The 20,213-nt window shown below is 57.2% G+C and overlaps 1 protein-coding gene across 3 annotated transcripts in view; it reads left to right on the forward strand.

The window, feature by feature from the left end:
- OSGIN1 (oxidative stress induced growth inhibitor 1) overlaps positions 1-20,213 on the forward strand; it is a 43,095-nt gene that overhangs the window by 10,332 nt on the left and 12,550 nt on the right. For 2 of the 3 annotated variants that reach the window (XM_079799901.1, XM_079799898.1), the window contains exon 2: positions 19,563-19,664. The exons of the other annotated variant lie outside the window; for it this stretch is intronic. Coding sequence is in view for 1 of the 2 variants with exons in the window: in XM_079799898.1 (XP_079656024.1) it covers positions 19,563-19,664 (102 nt within the window). In the remaining variant the exon portion in view is untranslated. The remainder of the gene's footprint in view (positions 1-19,562; positions 19,665-20,213) is intronic. 3 annotated transcript variants of the gene reach the window in all.

Genomic DNA, 20,213 nt, shown 5'->3' on the forward strand with positions numbered 1-20,213 from the left:
AGGGGGCCAGAGGCCTGGGGGGTTCCGGCCTTCTCCAGGGGAGCCGTGGGCTCCGGTATGTGGGCCAAAGAGGAGGAGGGTCTCCAGAGAGCTGGCTCTGCCCTGGAGTGAGGACGGGTAATCGTGCTGTAGAGTCAGGGAGCCTGGGTGGGAACCCCAGCACCATGCTTGTCATCCGGCAACCCCTGAGCCTCAGTATCCCCAGTAGTAAAAGGGGCTAAGTCTGGTTCTGCCCTCGAAGGGCTGCCTGAAGGGTGAAGGGCGCTCCTCCGTGGGACGCCCCAGCACACACCCCGTGTGCGTGTGCGGAAGGTGCTTAAAACACGCCACGGGCCATTGTCATCAGGCCACACAGGTGTCACCACTCACTCCCATTGCAGCTAGGAGTGGGTGATTCCAGAGCACAGGACCCAATGCCACCCCCTCTTGAGGAGCAGTCCTCACCAGTGCCCCCCCCACACCAGGCCTGGGAGACAGGGCAGTGCTCGCCTGGGCTCTGTCAGGCTGACCCCGCTCGGCCTTAGGCTTTCTGACTGGCGTCTAGGCTGGGGCAGAGCCTGACATGTGGTGAACGAGCCCCCCTCTCACATGCCCCCCTCCCCCACGAAACCTCTGTGCTTCAGTGGGGCCTCGAGTCCTGCAGAGGAACTGCAGAGCTGGCAGACGCCCAAGGCCACCCCCCACCACCACCTCCCCCACCCCCGCTGCAGCCTCAGGCCAGCCTTTGCTCGCACTGTTTCCCGGCCTGGGTTTCTCTGTCCAGCTAACCCCACCCAGGGCTCTCTCCGCACAAGCAGTGCGCTCCCTGTCCTTTGAGCGAAGGCAGAGCGACGACGGTGTGAGCCCTGGTTTCTCTGGGTCCCCCACACCAGGGACTGCCCATGGGAAGCACCTGGCACTCAGCCCCACCCCCAGACCCCAATCAGAGTCCCACCAGCCCCACCCCCAGAACACCGCTAGCATGGCAGGACCCACATCTGGGTTAGCCCTGGCCTTGGGGCCCTCCAGCCCCACTCCTGCTCCTCCCAACCAGTGGCCTCTGCTCCCCCTGAACCCTTGACCTCTGCCACCTCCCCCCCTCCCGCACCTCAGGCCCTGGGCTTGGTCAGGAGCCCCTTTTATTCCTTCTCAGCTGCTCTGCCAAGACTGAGCTCCTGGGGTTCTGAGCCCAGCCAGCCCTGCCGCTTACTGGGGGGTGACCTTGGGAAGGAAGCTGGTGCCCTGTGAAGTATTGCACATGACATGCTAAGCTGTGTGGGCTGGGTGAATGCTCTGTATGTGAATGGTTCCCCCATCTCCTTTCTGGGGAGCAGCACACCCCTTGAACACTCAGATTCACCCGGAGCCGTGGGGGGGGAGGGGAGGGGCCCTCACCAGGACTGGTAAAGCATCACTCCCCCACAGTCTGTTTTCCTGCGTTCAGTGGCCTCCACGGTTGACAGCAAAGCTCCTGGGCTGCCAGGCCGCAGCCACGCCGATGAGGTCAGGCAGGCCAGCTGCGCCACGTGCTGCCCTGCGTCCCTGACCTTGGGCAGCCTCGGAGCTGGGCTCTGGGAGGGGAGAGGCACCAGGGCCTCGCTGCCAGGAGCCTCATTCTCTGCCTGTGGAGGCACCACGCCTCCCCAACTCGCAGAAAGGGGAGCGAGGTACATAGCGGGGCAGGAACCACACTTAAGCCCAAACCTGAAACTTGGAAGGAAAGCTAATCCTAAACAAAATCACCTTTCAGTCAGGTTTTAATCCCCTGCAGTCCTTCCTGGAGGAGTGTCCTGGGCTGCCACAACAAATGACCAGAAACGGGGGACGGAGGGGCTGACACCCCAGACATTTATTCTCTCGGTTCTAGAGGTCAGAGTCCTAAATCTAGGCGTGGGCAGGCCTGGATCCCTCCGGAGGCTCTAGGGGAGGGTCCTCCCTGCCTCTTCCAGCTCCTGGCGGCTCCAGGCTTTCTTGGCTGTGACTGCATCGCTCCGGGCTCTGCCTCCTTCCTCAAGTAGCCTTCCCTGTGTCTCAGATCTCCGTCTCTTATAAGGACCCTTAGCTTGATTATGTCCGCAAAGACCCTTTTTCCAAATACGGTCACATTCACGGGTTCCTGGGTTTGGACCTCAACATATCTTTTGGGGGCCACCATTTAGCCCACTACCCCTTGTCTCCTCTCCCCAAGATATGATGGTGTCTGAACCCAGAGCTGTATGGAATGTGCATTGTAACAGGTAGGTAAGCTACCACGCGTGACCAATAATCCCTATCACATAGTCCCACCACTCCCCAAGCCACTTGATATTAGAACGGGGGAGAGGGTGGGGAGAGCTGACTTCTGGGATAGCTGAGATGGAATGTCCGGTGGAGAGCACCCGGCTGGCTCTGCCAACACTGCCCCTCCCGGAGGCAGTCTCCCCCTCCCCGGCTTCCTCTTCCTTCTGCAGAAAATGGCCCGACTCTGCTAGCTGGGGCCACAGGCTTCCTCATCCGTTTTTCACTTGCCTTTTGCCGCAGCCCTCTCCCCCGATCTGTGAGCTCCCCAGGTGTAGCACCATGTTCTCTCTGAGCTGAGCACTAGCCCTGCTGGCTGGCTGAATGGAATGAGACCTGCCCAATCGATGGCCAGAAAGAGGCCCAGCTCTGCCCTCCTGGCTCTCAGTCTAGTGTCTGGGCCTCTGCTGGAGGGGAAGCCTGGGCTTTGAAGGCACCCCCTCCCCCCCAACACTGTGTCACCAGGGACAAAAAGGCCAGTCCCAGAGGAAGGAGACCAGGAGACTGTGGCCCTCGTGGCGTCTTGCTTAAGGAATGCTCATGGCTCAACTTATGCAGTGGTATTTGTTAAGCGGCTATTATGTGCTAGACCCTATACTGGGCTTGAGATGGACTAGGGCAGTGGTCGGCAAACTCATTAGTCCACAGAGCCAAATATCAGCAGGACAACGATTGAAATCTCTTTTTTGAGAGCCACATTTTTTAAACTTAAACTTCTTCTAACGCCACTTCTTCAAAATAGACTCGCCCAGGCCGTGGTATTTTGTGGAAGAGCCACACTCAAGGGGCCAAAGAGCCGCATGTGGCTCGCAAGCCGCAGTTTGCCGACCACTGGACTAGGGAACAGAACAGCAAACAGCCTGCCCTCTGGGAACTTGCATCCATCCCAGTGGGGGGGGGGGGGATTCAGACAAACAAACGAGCAAGTAAGCATGCGTATGCAATGTGATGGCACGGGCCATGTGGAAACACGGCTGGCTAAGGAGGGTAGAATTGCTGTTTTATAGGGGGTGCTCTGGCCACCGAGAACTCATTTGCGCAAAAACCTGAATGAACTGAGGAACGAGTCACGTGGCAGTCAGGGAAGAGGCCCAGGGAACAGCACTTGCACGGCCCTGTAGTGGGAGTGTTTGGGGGCAGCAAGGGGCCCGGGAGGGCCAAGATGGGAGGGGTCAGGCAGACTGGTTTATACTCTGGGTGAGAAGTCACTGCAGGAACAGGGATGCCACCTGGCTTCCTGTGATCGTCCCAGCTGCTGCTGGAGGATGGGCTGTGGTTAGGAGGCGTGGCAGCAGTCTGGGTGTGGTGCGGAGTGGTCAAATTCCAAGTGCATTTGCAGGTCGAGTTGGTGGGGTCTGCTGATAGGTTGGGGTGTGAATGAAGAAGAGTCAAGGTTGACTCTGAGCAGCTAGAAGGAAAGAAAAGCGATTCTGGGGCCCAGCTTTGGAGGCATCCACAGGTCCTGCTCCAAGTCTACCCCCTCCTCCTGGCTGCACTTTCCCTCTGCCAGTTGCTGCCTGCCCCGAGCCAGCAGTGCAGGCCAGGGACTCAAGCAGCCACCCAGGGCTCAGCCCAGCCCATGCCTGCCAGAGCTTGGAGGATCATGCAGAGGGTCACTGTGTCCCTGAGCACCTGGGACACCTCCCCAGCCGGGCCCCTGAGGCCCCTTAGCCACCACCCCATCAGCACACAGCCTAGGGCCACTCTCCAGCTCCTTCCCCCTCAGGGCAGGAGGCAGCCTCAGGCCTGCCGGGACACCTACAAGGACACTGGAAGCCTGCAGGGGTGGGCAGGCACGCCGAGCCCTCTTTCCAGAGATGCGATCATAGTGCTAGAGACACAGAAGCTCCCAATTAGGGGCCTGGACAGGATCCAGACCCAGGGTCTCTGCCAGCTGCGGTTTTCCAAATCAGGGTGTGTGCAGGGAGAGGTAGAATGGGAAAGACCCAGAACCCCAAGCCAGTGAACTTGGTTTCTAGGCCTGGCTCTCTCTCCTGGGATCCTCAATTAATAATAATAATGATGATGATGATGGCAGCTAGCATTTCTGCAGAACTTACCATGCGCCAGGCATAGTTCTCAATGTGATACTTCATTCCCAACCCTGTGTAGTGGTTCCTGCTTTCATCCCCATTTTTCCCATGAGCAAACCGAGGCCCAGATCAGTGAAGTCACTTGCCTCAGGTCACACAGCTGGGAAGTGGCTCCTAAGGCAAGTTTCTCCACACACTGCCTATCAAAGCCCTGCGTGGGTTGGTCCTCTGCCCACCTTTTCAACGTCCCCCAGTCCTCACCCCCAGAGTTTGGAAGCCTTGGCCCTGCTGCTGTTTCACACGCACCAGCCCTCCCAGCCCAGGACCTTTGCCCATGCCTTCCTCTCCGTCTGGAACGCTCTTCCCATGGCTGGCTTCTCACACGTTCTTCGAGTCTCCGTGGAAATGTCACTTCTTCGGGGAGGCCTTCCCTGAAGACCCCAGACCCAAATCCACACCTCTTCCTGCTTCTCCCACACCCCATTCTTTCAGTAAAGCCCTTGGGGGGCTAGGAATGCAGCAGGGAGTGGGAGAGCTGGGCCTCCTTATGGCCTGTTCGGGAAGCAGACTCCACCCCCTTCCTGAAGTCTGCTTTCACGCGTGATCATGGAGCACCTTTCATGTCATTATTGTAAAGAAAGGCTGCAAATGTTCCGTTTAAGAATGTGCCTGGACGGATTTAATGAGTCTCTTAATGATGACACTTGGGTTGTCTTCGTTTTCAGCTCTTCTCAACAGTGTTGTAATGAATAACTTTACACAGACGTCACTTCACATGGTGCGAGTCTGTCTCTTAAGACAAATGCCTCACACGGCATTGCCAGGTCCAAGGCCTTGTGCGTTGTTATGACAGGTGAGGCCACGCCCACCTGCCGCGCCTTGCTGCAGTCACTCTTTCTGAGGATCTTTCTGTCCTCGAGAGCCTGCCATGCCCCCTGGGTTTCTGGTTCTGGCCTCAGAATCATTTCTTCCAATGACATCTCATGCAGAAGGTCGATAAGTTAGAAAAAGATGGAGGTGGGCGTCTGCTCTATTGTCCCCTTCCCCCAGGACACCACCCTTGGGTTACCCAGCAAAGGAACAAGGAGTCATTGAGACACACTGGGATAGCACTGCAGGAAGCCAGCCCTGCCCAGGCTGAAGGGACAGGAGAGCTGGGAGAGAGCAGAGTAGGAGGAGGAGTCACAGTGCTGGAGCAGGGGGAGGAGTCACAGTGCTAGAGCAGGGGGAGGAGTCACAGTGCTGGAGCAGGGGGAGGAGTCACAGTGCTGGAGCAGGGGGAGGAGTCACAGCGCTGGAGCAGGGGGAGGAGTCACAGTGCTGGAGCAGGGGGAGGAGTCACAGCACTAGAGCAGGGGGAGGTCACAGCACTAGAGCAGGGGGAGGAGTCACAGCCCTAGAGCAGGGGGAGGAGTCACAGCACTGGAGCAGGGGGAGGAGTCACAGCACTAGAGCAGGGGGAGGAGTCACAGCACTAGAGCAGGGGGAGGAGTCACAGCACTAGAGCAGGGGGAGGAGTCACAGCGCTAGAGCAGGGGGAGGAGTCACAGTGCTGGAGCAGGGGGAGGAGTCACAGTGCTGGAGCAGGGGGAGGAGTCACAGCGCTGGAGCAGGGGGAGGAGTCACAGCGCTGGAGCAGGGGGAGGAGTCACAGCGCTGGAGCAGGGGGAGGAGTCAAAGTGCTGGAGCAGGGGGAGGAGTCACAGCGCTGGAGCAGGGGGAGGAGTCAAAGTGCTGGAGCAGGGGGAGGAGTCACAGCGCTGGAGCAGGGGGAGGAGTCACAGCACTAGAGCAGGGGGAGGAGTCACAGCACTAGAGCAGGGGGAGGAGTCACAGCGCTGGAGCGGGGGAGGAGTCACAGTGCTGGAGCAGGGGGGAGAAGTCACAGTGCTGGAGCAGGGGGGAGGAGTCACAGCACTAGAGCAGGGGGAGGAGTCACAGCGCTGGAGCAAGGGGAGGAGTCACAGTGCTGGAGCAGGGGGAGGAGTCACAGTGCTGGAGCAGGGGAAGGAGTCACAGTGCTGGAGCAGGGGGAGGAGTCACAGCGCTAGAGCAGGCCTGGCTGTGAGGCTGCTCTGCCAGCAGAGTGCCCCAGCAGGCTCGTGCCCGCTTGTGAAAGCCAACTGTGAAAGTTTCAGGAATTTTGTGAGTCAGTTGTTAAACACATCAACTTATAACTAATAAATTATATTCAAAACAAAGATAATGCTCAAAACTCATCACTCCATAGTGATTTTGCTACATTTCACTACTAACTGTGGTCATGAAGTTATCCACAGCTACGCATCTGTGTGGTGGAAATACTTCTGTATGTGTAGTTACACCACAGAACTGGGCAAACACTGCAAATTAGGGCTTTTCACAGCATCCCCTAGCCTGCCTGTCAGATGCTTGCCAGCGCACCCCTTCACAGACCACTCTGTCCTCCTGCTCTCTGCCCTCCTGCCACCTTCTCCCATTGATCAAACCCAACCACAGGCTGCTGGCCCGGGCACCAGCCTCCCTGGGCTCAGCGTGGGACAGAGAAGGTAGGGACAGATCTGGGAGAAGCCAGTGGAAAGTAATGAGCACGCCGGGCCTGGACTCTCAGGGAGGCGAGAGGCACCTGTGACCCACCTCTCCCGTGTGTGGGGCTGGCATCTGTGCCGGGTCTGACCCAGGTGGGCAGCCAGGATCTAGCTGGTCCGCCGAGGAGGCTGGGCTGGGCTCTGATTGCATATCAGCCACATCAGCCCGAGTACCAGACCTCCTTGGTATTTTTAGAACAATGACAGCGTACTTCTACTCAAAGAAAGTGATGTTCCATTTTGATTGATTCATCACCATCCTGTTCTCATACCATGAGTCAGTGGTTCTCACATTTGAACTGCGTCAGAACCCCCGGAGGGTTTGTAGGAACACAGATTGCTGGGCCCCACCCCCTAACTTTCTGATTTAGTGAGTGTGATATTGCCATATAATAAGACATATAGCCCTAGCCGGTTTGCCTCAATGGATAGAGCATCAGCCTGCGGACAGAAGGATCCTGGGTTTGATTCCAGTCAAGGGCACATACCTGGGTTGCAGGCTCCATCCCTGGCCCTGGTCCAAGTGTGTGCGGGAGGCAACCAATCAGTGTGTCTCTCTCACATAATTTCTCTCTCTGTCTCTTCCCCTCCTTTCCACTCTCTCTAAAAATCAATGGAAAAATATCCTCGGGTGAGGATTAACACAACAAAAAAAAGAATTAGAAATATGTATTTTGGTCATCCTCCCCAGCTCCTGGCCAGAGTTCCTAAAATCTTTGTCATTTCCTCAATGATCAAGGTGCTCAGAACATCTTTTATTCTAACAGTTGATCTCAGACCCCCGTTTCTGACCCAGAGCTCCTAAACCCCTCAGAACTTCCTGGGTGATGGTGTCTTTTGTTCTAATGAGGTGACTCTGGGTGGGCTCCTGGCCAGCTTCGGGATGGGGGCTGGTCACCGGAAAGACCATGCTTAGAAACCTAGAACTTCCAGCCCCATTCCCATCCCCAGGGAGGAGAGAGGCCTGGAGGCTGAGCACCAATCACCGTGCCTGCCTGATGAAGCCCCATAAAGCCCCTGAGGCGCGGGGCTCAGAGAGCTCCCAGGCTGGCGAGCACATGGAGCGACGGGTGGGGTGCCACCCGCTCCCCGGGGACAGAGTCCTGTGCGCAGGACACACCTCCGCATGTCTACACCTGGCTGTCCGTTTGTATCCGTAGTCTCCCCTGTAATGAATCTGCAATAGTAAGCAACTGCTTCCCGGGGCTCTGGGAGCTGCTCTCGCAAATTAGTGGCCCCGAGAAAGGGGTCATGGGAACCTTCAATTTGACGCCAAGTTGGACAGAAGCGTGGGTCACCCGGGGACCCATCCTTGCAACTGGCATTTGAAGTGGAGGCAGTCTTATGGGGCTGAGCCCTTCACCTGCAAGGTCTGTGCCAACTCCAGTTGGGGTCAGGATCGAATTGTAGGACACCCGCTAGTGTCTGAGACCCGGTGGGCGCGGGAAAACACCGCATATCTGGCGGCAAAGTACGGCGCATATGAAAGTAAATTAGTGTCTGAGACCCGGTGGGCGCGGGAAAACACCGCATATCTGGCGGCAAAGTACGGCGCGTGTGGAAGTAAATGACAGAAATGCTAAGTTTTCTAGTCATGATTGTGGGGTGGGGTTTGAGAACTGGCATTGGTACGTCGTAGGTGGCACTGATGCCGCTGGTCTGGAGACCCCACTTTGAGAAGTCACTGGCCCCAACTAATGTAAAATGCCCGTGTGTCATCACACCCACAAGCCTGGAGGAGGGCCTGGTGGCTGTGGGCCAGACTTCCTGGGGTTGAAAGGTCAGGGGTGGCCAAGGAGCAGCGAGACAAGGAAACAGGAGGCCTGGACACGGGGGTGGGGGGACGTCTATGAGAAGGACCGGGGCAGTGCCGCACCCCAGGTCCCCTTCCTGTTAAGAATAAGTTGCCGACAGCAGGAAGAGGTTAAGGCTGCACCAGGCTGAGGACGGGAACAGGAAGTGGGAAGAGGGAGAGAGAGGGAAACGCTCCCGCAGGGGCCGAGGGGTTCGGGCCCAGGGCCCACCTCTCTGAGCAGGATCTGGAACAGCAGAGAGCATCTGTGTGGCGCCTTTTATAGCAAGTTCAAGAATAGGCAGCACTCATCTGCACGGACACAAATCAGGCCAAGAGCTGGGCATTTCCATGTCTGAACGTGGTCACACAAGCATGCACATCTGCAAAACTCACCAGGCTGCCCACGTAGGATGCGTGTGCTCTACCAAAGGGGTCACACCTCACGTGTGTCCCGGGCTCGGCTTCGCTGATTCATTTACAGCCCACCTCCCAAGGCCTCCGGTGTGCGGGGCCTCCTGCTCGGCTGCGCAGACACGGCTGGGAGGAGGAGCCCTGCCTGCCCTGCCTGGGAGGCCTCCCCCGCTGTGCAGACCAGCTGTGCTCAGAAGAGCCCCAGCGAAGACGGCTCAGAGGAGGCAGGGGATGTGGGCCCCAGGACACAGGTCAGGGCCTGGGGGACGTCAGCAGGTCGCCAAGCTGCTCCAGCGAGATCTTAGAAACAAGGGGGCTGCCCCGGGAAGGCGATGGAGGGGCACGTGCTGCAGGCAGAAAGGACAGTTCGTGCAGAAGGACGAAGTGACGTGTGTTCAGTGGGGGGCCTTCGCTGCGGCTGGAGTGTGAGGCGTGGGTGGAAGGGAGCCAGAGAGGTGCTGGGAGATAGGCAGGACTGGCGGTGGGGGGCCCGTGGTGCTGCCGGGTCTGAAGGTTCCCCTAAAGGTAGGGGCTGCCTTGGGAGCCTGGAGGGGGGCTGCCCCGGGGAGGGGCTGCAGAAACCCAGTGGAGGAGCGCGCCCCCCTGGGAAGCCGTGCACAGTCTCTCATAAACTCACACGCCTGCCTTCCCTGCGGCCTGGCAGCCCTCCTTCTAGGCATTGACTCCACGTAAATGATAGCAGATGTCCGCACAAAGCACGGAGCGGGGCAGCCAAGTGTCCGGGAGACGGATAAACAAGCGGTGCTGCTGGCAGGCGGGGAACTCTGTTCGTAAGAAAGGGAGGGGAGCACTGACCCCGCTCGGCGACGTGGGTGATCCCGGCCTCGGCGAGCGAAAGATCCCCCAGGAGAGAACATTCTGAGTGACTCCACTGACGTCAAGGCCAAGGGCAGGCAGCACGTGTGGGAGGGTCAGCAGAGGTCTGCACTCCGCTCCGTGTCAGTTACCAGCGTACCTCACTTATTAAATGACGATGATGCAGGCGAGAGACGAAGGGGCCTGGGAGGGGACCGGCAGAGGGATGTGAAGGGTGAGCAATCGGACTTCATGCTCCATTGTGGGGGCCCCTCCTGGGGGTCAATGCGTTCAGCCATCGAGTCCCAGGCACCCAACCTGGACCATGCGAGGGAAGGTGTCGGGCAGAGCGCCCTGGGCTGGGTGGGTGTTGAGAGGCCCGGAGGGGTCATGGAAACCTGGGGCGTGGGGTGCTCCTCCAAGGCCAGCACAGAGTCAGGACCAATGTGTGTCTAATCTAGGGGCCTCAGGGGAACTGGGTGCCCAGCAGGAGCTCAGAACCTGAATGCATGAATGAGTGAATAAGCAGATGAATGAATGAGAGAAGGTCAGGGCCAGACTCCTAGTGAGTTCTTTGGCTGCGAGGCATTTCTTGTCCTAAAAATGACTGGCCCACTCCTGTGCCTCTGAATGGGTTCCGGCAGGGCCAGCCTCACAGTGTGCGTGCGGCTCTCAGGAGGGCCCCAGGCTGGGTTTACGCTCTGCTGTTGCTGTGTTGACATCCTTAATCATTGTTGGCCAAGGGGCACCGCATTTTCATTTTGCCTGGGGCCTGCATGTTCTGTATCTGTTCTGGTTCTGGTCCAGGGAGAGGGGCCTCGGGCAGTTTGGGGGAGGGTGAACCAGAACAGGGTGGAGATGGGGATTGGGGGCTCCTAGACACACACAGGCAGTCCTGCCATTGCTGGGGACAGTGGGGCAGTCCAGGGTACAGTTATGCTGGTACCAAGGGAGGAGGCCCACAAGGACCACTCCTGCCAGGACCCAGGCTCCTCTCCTCCCCATGAGGCCCCCCAGGAGGTGCCAGCACAGGGGACGAAGGGACAATGGCTAAGCAGGCCCCATGGCCCACAGCTTCCTGCAGACTGGTAGGCCTGGGCTGGGCTTCAGGAGCTTGGCCCGTGTCACCCCAGCCCGAGACGCAGGCCTTTCTGCTCCCAAAGCCACACACACCAGTTCCAGAAGGAGGAAGAGGGAGCCCGGGGTGGCTGCCCGCCCAGGACGGGGCACCAGACTCAGGGCAGAGAGCCACTGGGCACCTCTCTTCAGGAAGGAGTGACCACACCCACGCACCCTGGACCTTTATCCCCACAGCAAGCTCCACTCTCCTGTCTGCCCCTCGCACACCCCAATGCACACACTTACACATGCGCGCGCACACACACACAGCACCCTGGAACCTGGCCTGTCCCAAATGGAGCATCTTCCTAGGGACAGGAAGTGGCCGTGGCCTTGATACTCTCCTGGGACAGCTGCCACAGCCCCTGACCCACGCTTGCCCTAACCCTCCCCACCATCCTTTCAAGATGCAGGTCTGATCTGGTCACCCTCCTCTAGAGTCATCCCTTCGCTCTTGGGAGAAAGACCAAACTCCCTCCTCAGCCCCCAGGTCCTCGGTGATTGGCTGCGGTCAATCTCCAGCCTCAGCGGATGCCCGTGCTCAGGCGCATGCCCTTTCCATTTCCAGAGACTCCCACCAACGCCAGGGCCTTGGCCCCTGCTATTGGCCTCGCCTGGAAGGCCTTTTTAGTGGAGTCAGCCCTTACCACCTCCATTCCCAGCCTGCTGTCTCTCTCAGGACAGCTTTTCCCAGTGTGGCCAGACTGGTCAGTTAGTGACAGGACATCATCCACGCGCTTGTGCATTTCCCCGCATCTTCCCCTTGAGGGAAAGACCTGTGTCTCTTTCTCCACCGTCGTGTGTCCCCCTGTTAGCACAGCACCCGATGCATGAATTCCGCTCAGTGAGGCACTGAAGCAGGGATCTTTGAGCCCCTCCCCCAGGACACAGCCATTTCTAGGGGCAGCAGCAGGGCCTGAACTCCAAGGCAGGTTCCCATGTGTGACCCTGGAGATGAGCCACTTCCCTCGCTGGACCTCAGCTTCTCCACCTGGGAGATGGGGCATTGGGCTCCCAGCGCAGACGACCTTGTGCCCAGGATTCTGTGCCTGACCCTTCTGCAAATGTCTAGGCTCCGAGCAGGCCACAGAGATCCCGGATGAGGAGGGCACAGGAGCAGGGGAAGGTCTGATCCTGCCCGCTGGCTGGGGAGACAGAGACTGCCCACCCTGATCACGTGGAGGGTAGAAGGTGGGGCTCCCCAAAGGCAGAAGAGAGCCCCATAACCTGGAATCAGGTCTGGAACCCTTGATGGCTGGAGGTGGACAAGCCTGTCCTTGCACGGACTTATGAGGGGGCGGAGCCAGGCCCAGATGGTTAGGCCTCAGATTCCACCCTTCAGGCCTGTAGTGCAGGAATTGTCTTGGGATGGGGATGGCTGGGGACCCCTGCCCGTGCAGCAGACATGTCTGCAACTCCTCTCTCCACACCCAGACAGCCAGGCTGCCCCTCCACCTCCACCTCCACCCATGCCCCAGACATGCAGAGCCTCCCAGGCCCTGCCCGGACCTGACTGTGCCCGCTGGCAGCACCCCAGCACGGCAGAGGGCAGGCAGAGGTGGGGGTCAGCTGGCAGGCTGCCCAGCATGTCGGAGAGAAGTCAGCCCAAGGGCCCCAGGGCCTGTCAGGTCCTGCTGGGAGCAGCCCAGTGAGCAAGGCAGGCTCTTGTCTATTCAGCCACCTCCTTGCCCAGCACTCACCACAGCAGCTCAGTGCCAGCACCGGACCGCCCTTCTCTAACACCCTGTACGCAGAAAACTTGTGAATACAGAAAACGTGGAGTTAAGGAACAGTCCCTGTTATCCTCCTACCCGGTGATGCCGCTGACGGAGATAATGGTGGTGAAGAGGATGACAACTAACCAGAAGCCAGCCCTGTTCAGTTTGGTCTCAGCTCAGTGCTGTCAAGGAAGACCAACTAGAAACCAAAGCCACTCGCAAAAAAGGCTGTCTCGCCTGGCCGGTTTGGCTCAGTGGCTAGTGTGCTGGCCCTCGGAATGAAGGGTCCCGGGTTCGATTTTGGTCTCTCGGAAAATATCCTTGGGTGAGGATAAGGAGAAAAAAAAAAAGCTCTGTCTCCTTCAGGAAAGGAATTGGGCAAAAATCGGGAAAATAAGCTATAGAAGGTGTTGCCAACGCACTACCTAGCTCGGTCCCTTGCTGTCCTTCATTTTCTCATCTGTAAACGTGCTAATAATTCTACCTGCTGCCCGGCTGGCGTGGCTCAGTGGTTAAGCATCGACCTATGAACCCGGAGGTCATGGTTCAATTCCAGGTAGAGGCACATGCCCGGGTTGTGGACTTGACCCCCAGTGTGGGGCGTGCAGGAGGCAGTCCATGAGTGATTCTCTCTCACTGATGTTTCTGTCTCACTTTCTCCCTCTCCCTTCCTCTCTGAAATCAATAAAAAATATACTTAAAAAAATATCCCCTGCCTCTGAGAGTGATGTGAAGAGTGATTTTACACAAAGTGCTGAGCACAGGCCTGGCTTTGCTTAGGAGGTCATAAGTCATAGCTTTCGTGATTCTCCTTTTTATTCCAGACTCTATTTTCTCCGGCTCGCCGGCTCTCTGCCGGCCGCCCAGGCCGCCCTCCCTCCCGGGCTGCCCGCCCTGTCCCCTTGGCCCCGAGCCAGTGGGGCCTCTAAGCTGCTTTGCAAGGTCCTCACGGGGTCTGCCTGTGGCCCAGGCGACTCCAGAGTCAAAACCAAAAGGGGGAAGTCACGCCTGTGAAAGCGCAGCCCTTAGCACTGCTGGGCTCCAACGAGCAGGACGGACGCTTCCTCACGGGTGGGTGTGAGCGCTGAACCGGCTGTGGGGAGGGCCCCATCCTCCCAGCGTCATCCCAGCCTCTCCGCTCTTCCCTTCCAGCCTGGGCTTCTGCACGTGAGCATCTGCCCTGCCTCCCTCATCTCCCCACCCCACGCTCCAGGGCCCACGCCCGCCGCACTGAAGTGCCACCCCTCCAGCGGGGCTTGGGTGACCCCAGCACCCCACTTCCTCTATGCCTTCACTCTGACTCAGGACACTTGGGTGTCAAGCACTTGTTGGCTTGTCCACAGGGACAGGGGCCCTATTGGTGAACCACGAACATGCTTGTAAAGTGCTTAGTAGAAGCCCAGCACACAGTAGGTCTCAGGAAATCCAAACCCTCACTTTGAACAGCAGAGAATCCCAGATGGATCTAGAGAGGTCTGCCCAGAACCAGAGGGAAGCAAGGCGGGGTGACCTGGGCAGAGCAGGGGGAGGCTGTGAGGATGGCATCGTGTGCTTGGGGGCCTGGAGGAGGCCTAGGAAAGGCTGATGGGAGAGGCCCTGCAGGTCAGCTAAGGGCGGCGGGAACCCCAGCAGGTGGTCACGCGGGCAGTGCAGGGCCTACATTGCCATTCGCAAGTTGGTAAGAGACTCTGGAGGCAGTAGGGCCTCAGTAGGAAGGGCAGGGCTCTGGAACCCTGTGCCCAGGGGGACTCCCTGCTGGCACGGTGCTCTTCCGCGCGGGGCTGGTCTGTGCTGTCGCCGGGAAAAGGTGTCATTCACCCGCCACTAAATTAGCTCGCCGGGGCCCTGACCCCACCTGCCCGAAAAGTCAAGGCCTGAAGGTTTGTGAAACTGGATAACAGCGGCAAACAGGGCCTTTTTTTTTTTTTAGCAGACTAAACAGGGCCTTTTTTTTTTTTTTTTTTTTTAGCAAATAAAAAAGTGATGCCCCGCCTCCCAGGGCCAAAGGGCAACAGTCACGATGCCAGAGAGAAACTAGGTCAGCAGCCCCACTGCTGCTCCTGGCCTCTCTGTTGATGGCAATGAACGTGGAGTAGAATGAGCCACCTACCCCTTAGAAGGCCTGAGAGCAGGGGCTGATCAGTCACGCCCTGGCGGTCCGGAGTCTGCAGCCTCCTCAAGCTGCCAAACCTCCTCTCCGAGTGCTGAGGGGCCTGGGACCGGCCCTTGCAGGACTCCCAGGGCCAGGAAAGGGCCCTGTCTTCAACCTTGACCAGTTCAAAATGTCGCCTAAGATTTAAGTATATGGAAGGCCTGCCGATCCATATGCATGTGACAGAGAGACAGGAGGGGCCATTCCTGGTCCAAAATGTTCTCAGGGAAGTCTGACAGCAACAGGAGTGATTCATTCATTCATTCAAATTATTGAGCCATTACTGTGTCCTAGACACTAAGCTAGGCATTGTGATACATCAGTGAACCAAATAGAACACAGGAAATCTTTGTCTCAGACTGTTACTTATGATCATTACTAGAGGCCCAGTGCATGAAATTTGTGCACTCGGGATGGGTCCCTTAGCCCAGATTGTGAGAGGGTGCAGGCTAGGCCAAGGGACCTCACCAGTGCACAATCGGGGCCGGGGAAGGACGAAGGTTGGCCAGCCAGGGAGGGACCATGGGAGGACTCCAGGGTGTGTCCGGCCCGTCTCACTCAGTCCCAATCGGCCGGACCCCAGCAGCAAGCTAACCTACCGGTCGGAGTGTCTGCCCCCTGGTGGTCAGTGCACAACATAGTGAGCGGTTGAGTGGCCTTAGCATATCATTAGCATATTACGCGTTGAATAGATGAATGGACAACTGGACACTTAGCATATTAGGCTTTTATTATATAGGATTATTGTTTATACAAAGATAATGGAAATTAGAATTTTTTAAATCCATGTAAGATTCTTGGGCCCCGGCAATCATTGTAGCTTCCTTTCCTTCTTTTCCTGATTCCCTTCCAGTGCCTGCCTACGGGCCCACACATCAAGCACGGCATCCCCATAATTTCGTAGTCTGCTGCCCTCACCTTCATCATAAAGAGTTTGCACCTTGCCACCCGGCTCTGCAGTTGCCGCTCCCAAAGGCTGCAGAGCAGTCCTGTCCGAGCATTCGCCACATTTACTGAGCGGCTCTCAGGAGTCAGACACGGAAGTTGCAGAGGTTATCCAACTGAGTCAGGGAAACCGAGTCGCAGTAAATGAGCAAGATGACATCGAGGTTCCCCCAGGTGGTGGAGCTGATGGTTCTTTGGGCTTTTCATAAGGCCCCCATCAGGGTCACCAGCTGACCCCTGCTGGCCCCATAGCCTGGCTCTTCCCAAGACAAGACTTCACCTGGTTTCCACACTGTATTTCAACTCCTCCTCCAACAGCCACAAGATCAGAGGCACCGCCCCGCTGCACATGGGAATCGCCAGTGAAACTCCCCATGTCCACCTGCACCCCAGCCCAGTGATGTCAGAATCCCTGGGATTGGGGCCTGGGCATTAATGTGTCTTCAAATTCTCCCCGCCCCCAAGTGATTCTGATGTGCAGCCGGGATGAGAAGCACTGCTCTGCCATTATCCGTATCTCATGTACAAGAAAATGGAAGCTCAGAGAGGTTAAGTCACTTTCTCAGAGTCACACAGCTGAAGGTGATGGAGCCAGAATCCCAGTTTGTCTGACTCCTGGGCTGGACTTCTGTCCACCCTGACTGTGGGACAGGCACATTCACTCTCAGCCAAAGCTTTCCCCCTGTTTTTTAAGGAAAAAATGAGGGAATCCAGAAACAGAATGTAGCTGGATCCCCCCCAAATTCACCCCTATGCGATGCTCCTCCCAGAGCCTACCCCATACTCCCTCTCGAGCTCCCGACCTCCCTGGTCTCCCCATGAGGGGTGGAGGCAGGGCACAGGCCTTCCCCAGCATTGACTCTGGCTTCCAGGGATCTACGGTGACTCCCCGAGTCAAACATCCATGCTGAACCCTGGCAGCTCACACCGCTGTCCTGGAGCGGCCTGCACGGGCTCTGCCACCGGCAGACTAGTCTGCATCTCCTGCCCCACTTCATTTATTTTATTTTTATTTTTTATGTTTTCAAATCCTCAACTGAGGATATTTTTCCATTGACTTTTAGAGAGTGGAAGGAGAGACACACAGAGAGAAATATTGATGTGAGAGAGACACATCAATTGGTTGCCCCTTGCACACTCCCTGACCTGGGCCAGTGATTGAGCCTGCAATTGAGGTACGTACCCTTGACTGGAATCAAACCGGGACTCCAGTCCGCAGGCCGATGCTCTATCCACTGAGCCAAACCCGCTAGGGCAGTGGTCGGCAAACTCATTAGTCCACAGAGCCAAATATCAACAGTACAACGATTGGAATTTCTTTTGAGAGCCAAATTTTTTAAACTTAAACTTCTTCTAACGCCACTTCTTCAAAATAGACTCGCCCAGGCCGTGGTATTTTGTGGAAGAGCCACACTCAAGGGGCCAAAGAGCCGCATGTGGCTCGCGAGCCTCGGTTTGCCGACCACGGTGCTAGGGCTGCTGCTCCACTTCATTGCCTGTAGCCTTGGGCAAGTCCCTCCGGTTTCTTCATCTGCAAACTAAAGTTGTTGAAAATATTTGCCCACCTTTCCGGTCGTCGGGAGGATCAATGAGTTAAGGTGAATAACAAGGCCCTGTAAACGGCGAGGCACCCGGCAAATATTAGTTCTCCTGGCATGCCTGGAGGGGCCTGGTCTCGCCGTGCCAGGGCGCTGTGCACAACCTGGTCACGTCCCAGGTCAGCCACGTAACGTGACTTGAGGCCACATGCTGCACTCTCAGGGCCTCCGTTTCCTCGCCTGTAGATGGGAGAATAATAACACCCTGCCTTCCTCCGACTGGTGTCCAGATCAGGTGTATGGGTCCCCGAAACGCCTTGGGGCGTGGGCACGTGGTAAAGGGGTGGCCGTGGGGATGGGCGGGCCTTTCAGGAGGGTCCCTGGGCCGTGCCTTGGCCCCTGAGACAGGAAGGAGCTTTGTTCTTGTTAGTTCCTCGTCTGCCTTTCTTCTGGAGGATCCCGGACTCTGCAGGAGTGGCCCTGGGTTTGAGCCCCAGCTCTGCTGCCCTTGCTGTGTGACCTCGGGCTCAAGACTGGCTGCTGAGCCTCAGCTGTGTGTAAGGAAACTTTTGTCCACAGTGCCAGCCCCTGCAGGTGCCAGCAAGTGGCCGAGCTGTGGGAGCCGCCACCAGGGAGAAGAGACGAGGACAGGAGGGAGGAGGGGCCTGGAGTGGTTCCTTTGAATGCTTCTGGAAGGTCTGAGGGAGAGAGGAGTGGCGGTTTTGATATGGGGCAGAGGACCCCAGAGAAGCACCCCGAGGCTACCCTACCTTCTCTTCCCCTGGGTCCCTAGCTCCAGAGCAGCTGCAGGAGGCCTGCAGGCAGCCTGGAGGGGGCAGGGCCGCCATACCAAGTGGGACAGACTGTGGAGTCTGAGTCCCCCCCCCCCCCACCACCACCACCACGTGCCAGATCCCTTCCCTCAGCTGCACTGACCAGCTGTCACCACCTTGCAAGCCCCACATTGGCAATACCAGTGCACAGCTGGGGAACTGAGGCTCAGAAGGGAAGCGTCTCTCCCAAGTCACGCTGCCAGCCCCTTGCAATGCTCCCCTGTGACCAACCGTCCTGGTTGCTCAGGACTGAGGGGGGTTCCTGGAACACAGCATGGGGGCGGGGAGGGCGTGGCAGGGGTGAGGGGGAAGGTTCAGTGCTAACCCTGGGAATGTCCCAATTTGCATAAGCAGCCAACATTTTTACCTTCCTCTTTTTTTAAATTGTACTAACTCTTTGAAATCTAGTGTGTATTTAATGCAGCTAGATTTGCCAAATAAAATACAGGCTGCCCAGGTAACTTGGAATTTCGGATAAATAATGAAAAAAAAATTAATGTGCGCATATCCCAAGTATTGCATGGGACATATTTATACCGAAAGTTTATTTCTTTTTAAAAAATACATTTTTATTGATTTCAGAGAGGAAGCGAGAGGGAGAGAGAGATAGAAGCATCAATATTGAGAGAGAATTGTTGATTGGCTGCCTCCTGAGCCAGCAACCTGGGCATATGCCCTGACCTCGGAATCAACCCGTGACCTCCTGGTTCATAGGTCGATGCTCAACCACTGAGCCATGCTGGCTGGGCTCCAAGTGTTTATTTCTTGTTTATCTGAAATTCCAAGTCACCTGCGCCCCTGTATTTTATTCCGTGCATCTGCCACCCTACTTTCATCACATCTGAATTCAGAGGCTCACGCGTTAGGTGCTTAATAGCCACTTGAATGCATGGTGGAGAATGGGGGACAGGGCTGGTCTAGAGGAACTGGGGTGTCCAGTGGAGTCCAAGAGCACAGGTTCCCTCAAAGTCAGCCTGCACCTTGCTCCTTCCCGCTCTGTGGCCCCCTCTTTAACCATCACCCTTTGTCTGCCTGTGACATGATCTGTCTTTGTCTTAGTTGAGATTTCCTGGAAGCAGTTCAACACATTCTATTTCCGATAATCTCCTGGCCAGTAAACCTGTGACAGGGAAGAAAGTCCACATCTCGCCCACGATTCTCCTTATCAGCAAATTTTCAAAATCCAGAAAATGGGTCAGGGCCAGTGGGGGTGGCGGGCAGGTCAGGGAGGAAATACCAGCCAGACCTAGGAGATGAGGGTCCCAGAAGCCCCCTCCTGCCTGGGTTCCCCTCTGGACCTCCATCCCCAAGCTTCCCCAAGCCTCAGCCTTGCCCTCTGATGGGAGTCTCTGACTCTGGGATATCTCTCTTTGCCTCAGTTTACACATCCAAAGCACTGGGAAGTTGCAAACCAGAGCCCTGGGATGGGGAAGTGAAGCCAGCGACGTGGCTGCTGGGGAAGGATGCAGACTGTGCAAGAGGTAGGTCCCCAGGCTGCACTCCTGGCCCTCACAGGCTCCCCGTGTGGTCAGACACAGAACTGCACTCCTGGCCCTCACAGGCTCCCCGTGTGGTCAGACCTGGAACTGCACTCCTGGCCCTCACGGGCTCCCCGTGTGGTCAGACACAGAACTGCACTCCTGGCCCTCACGGGCTCCCCGTGTGGTCAGACCCCGAACTGCCCCCTGGCTCTCACAGGCTCTCTGTGTGGTCAGACCCCCACTAATCCTGGTCCGTGTGTTGGGTGCGGGTTCAGAGTGTCAAAGAGTGTTGGTAACAAGGCCATGGTTGGAACAGAGGCCCAGAGAGGTAGAGCACCAGCCCAAGGTCACGTAGCACACCTGCAGCAGCGCTGAGGCCTGGAGCAGTGGGTTTCCCCCTACCCCACTCTACATGTTACATGACCCCAGGGGTCACTGCTGCCCAGACTGGACCAGTCAGGTAATTTGTGGGGCCCAGAGCAAAATGAAAATGTGGGATTGCTTGTTCAAAAATTCTTAAGGTTTTTGAGGTGATGACAACAGAGCATT

Source organism: Cnephaeus nilssonii (genome assembly GCF_951640355.1).
Source record: "Cnephaeus nilssonii genome assembly, chromosome: 20".
NCBI classification, from domain to species: domain Eukaryota; kingdom Metazoa; phylum Chordata; class Mammalia; order Chiroptera; family Vespertilionidae; genus Cnephaeus; species Cnephaeus nilssonii.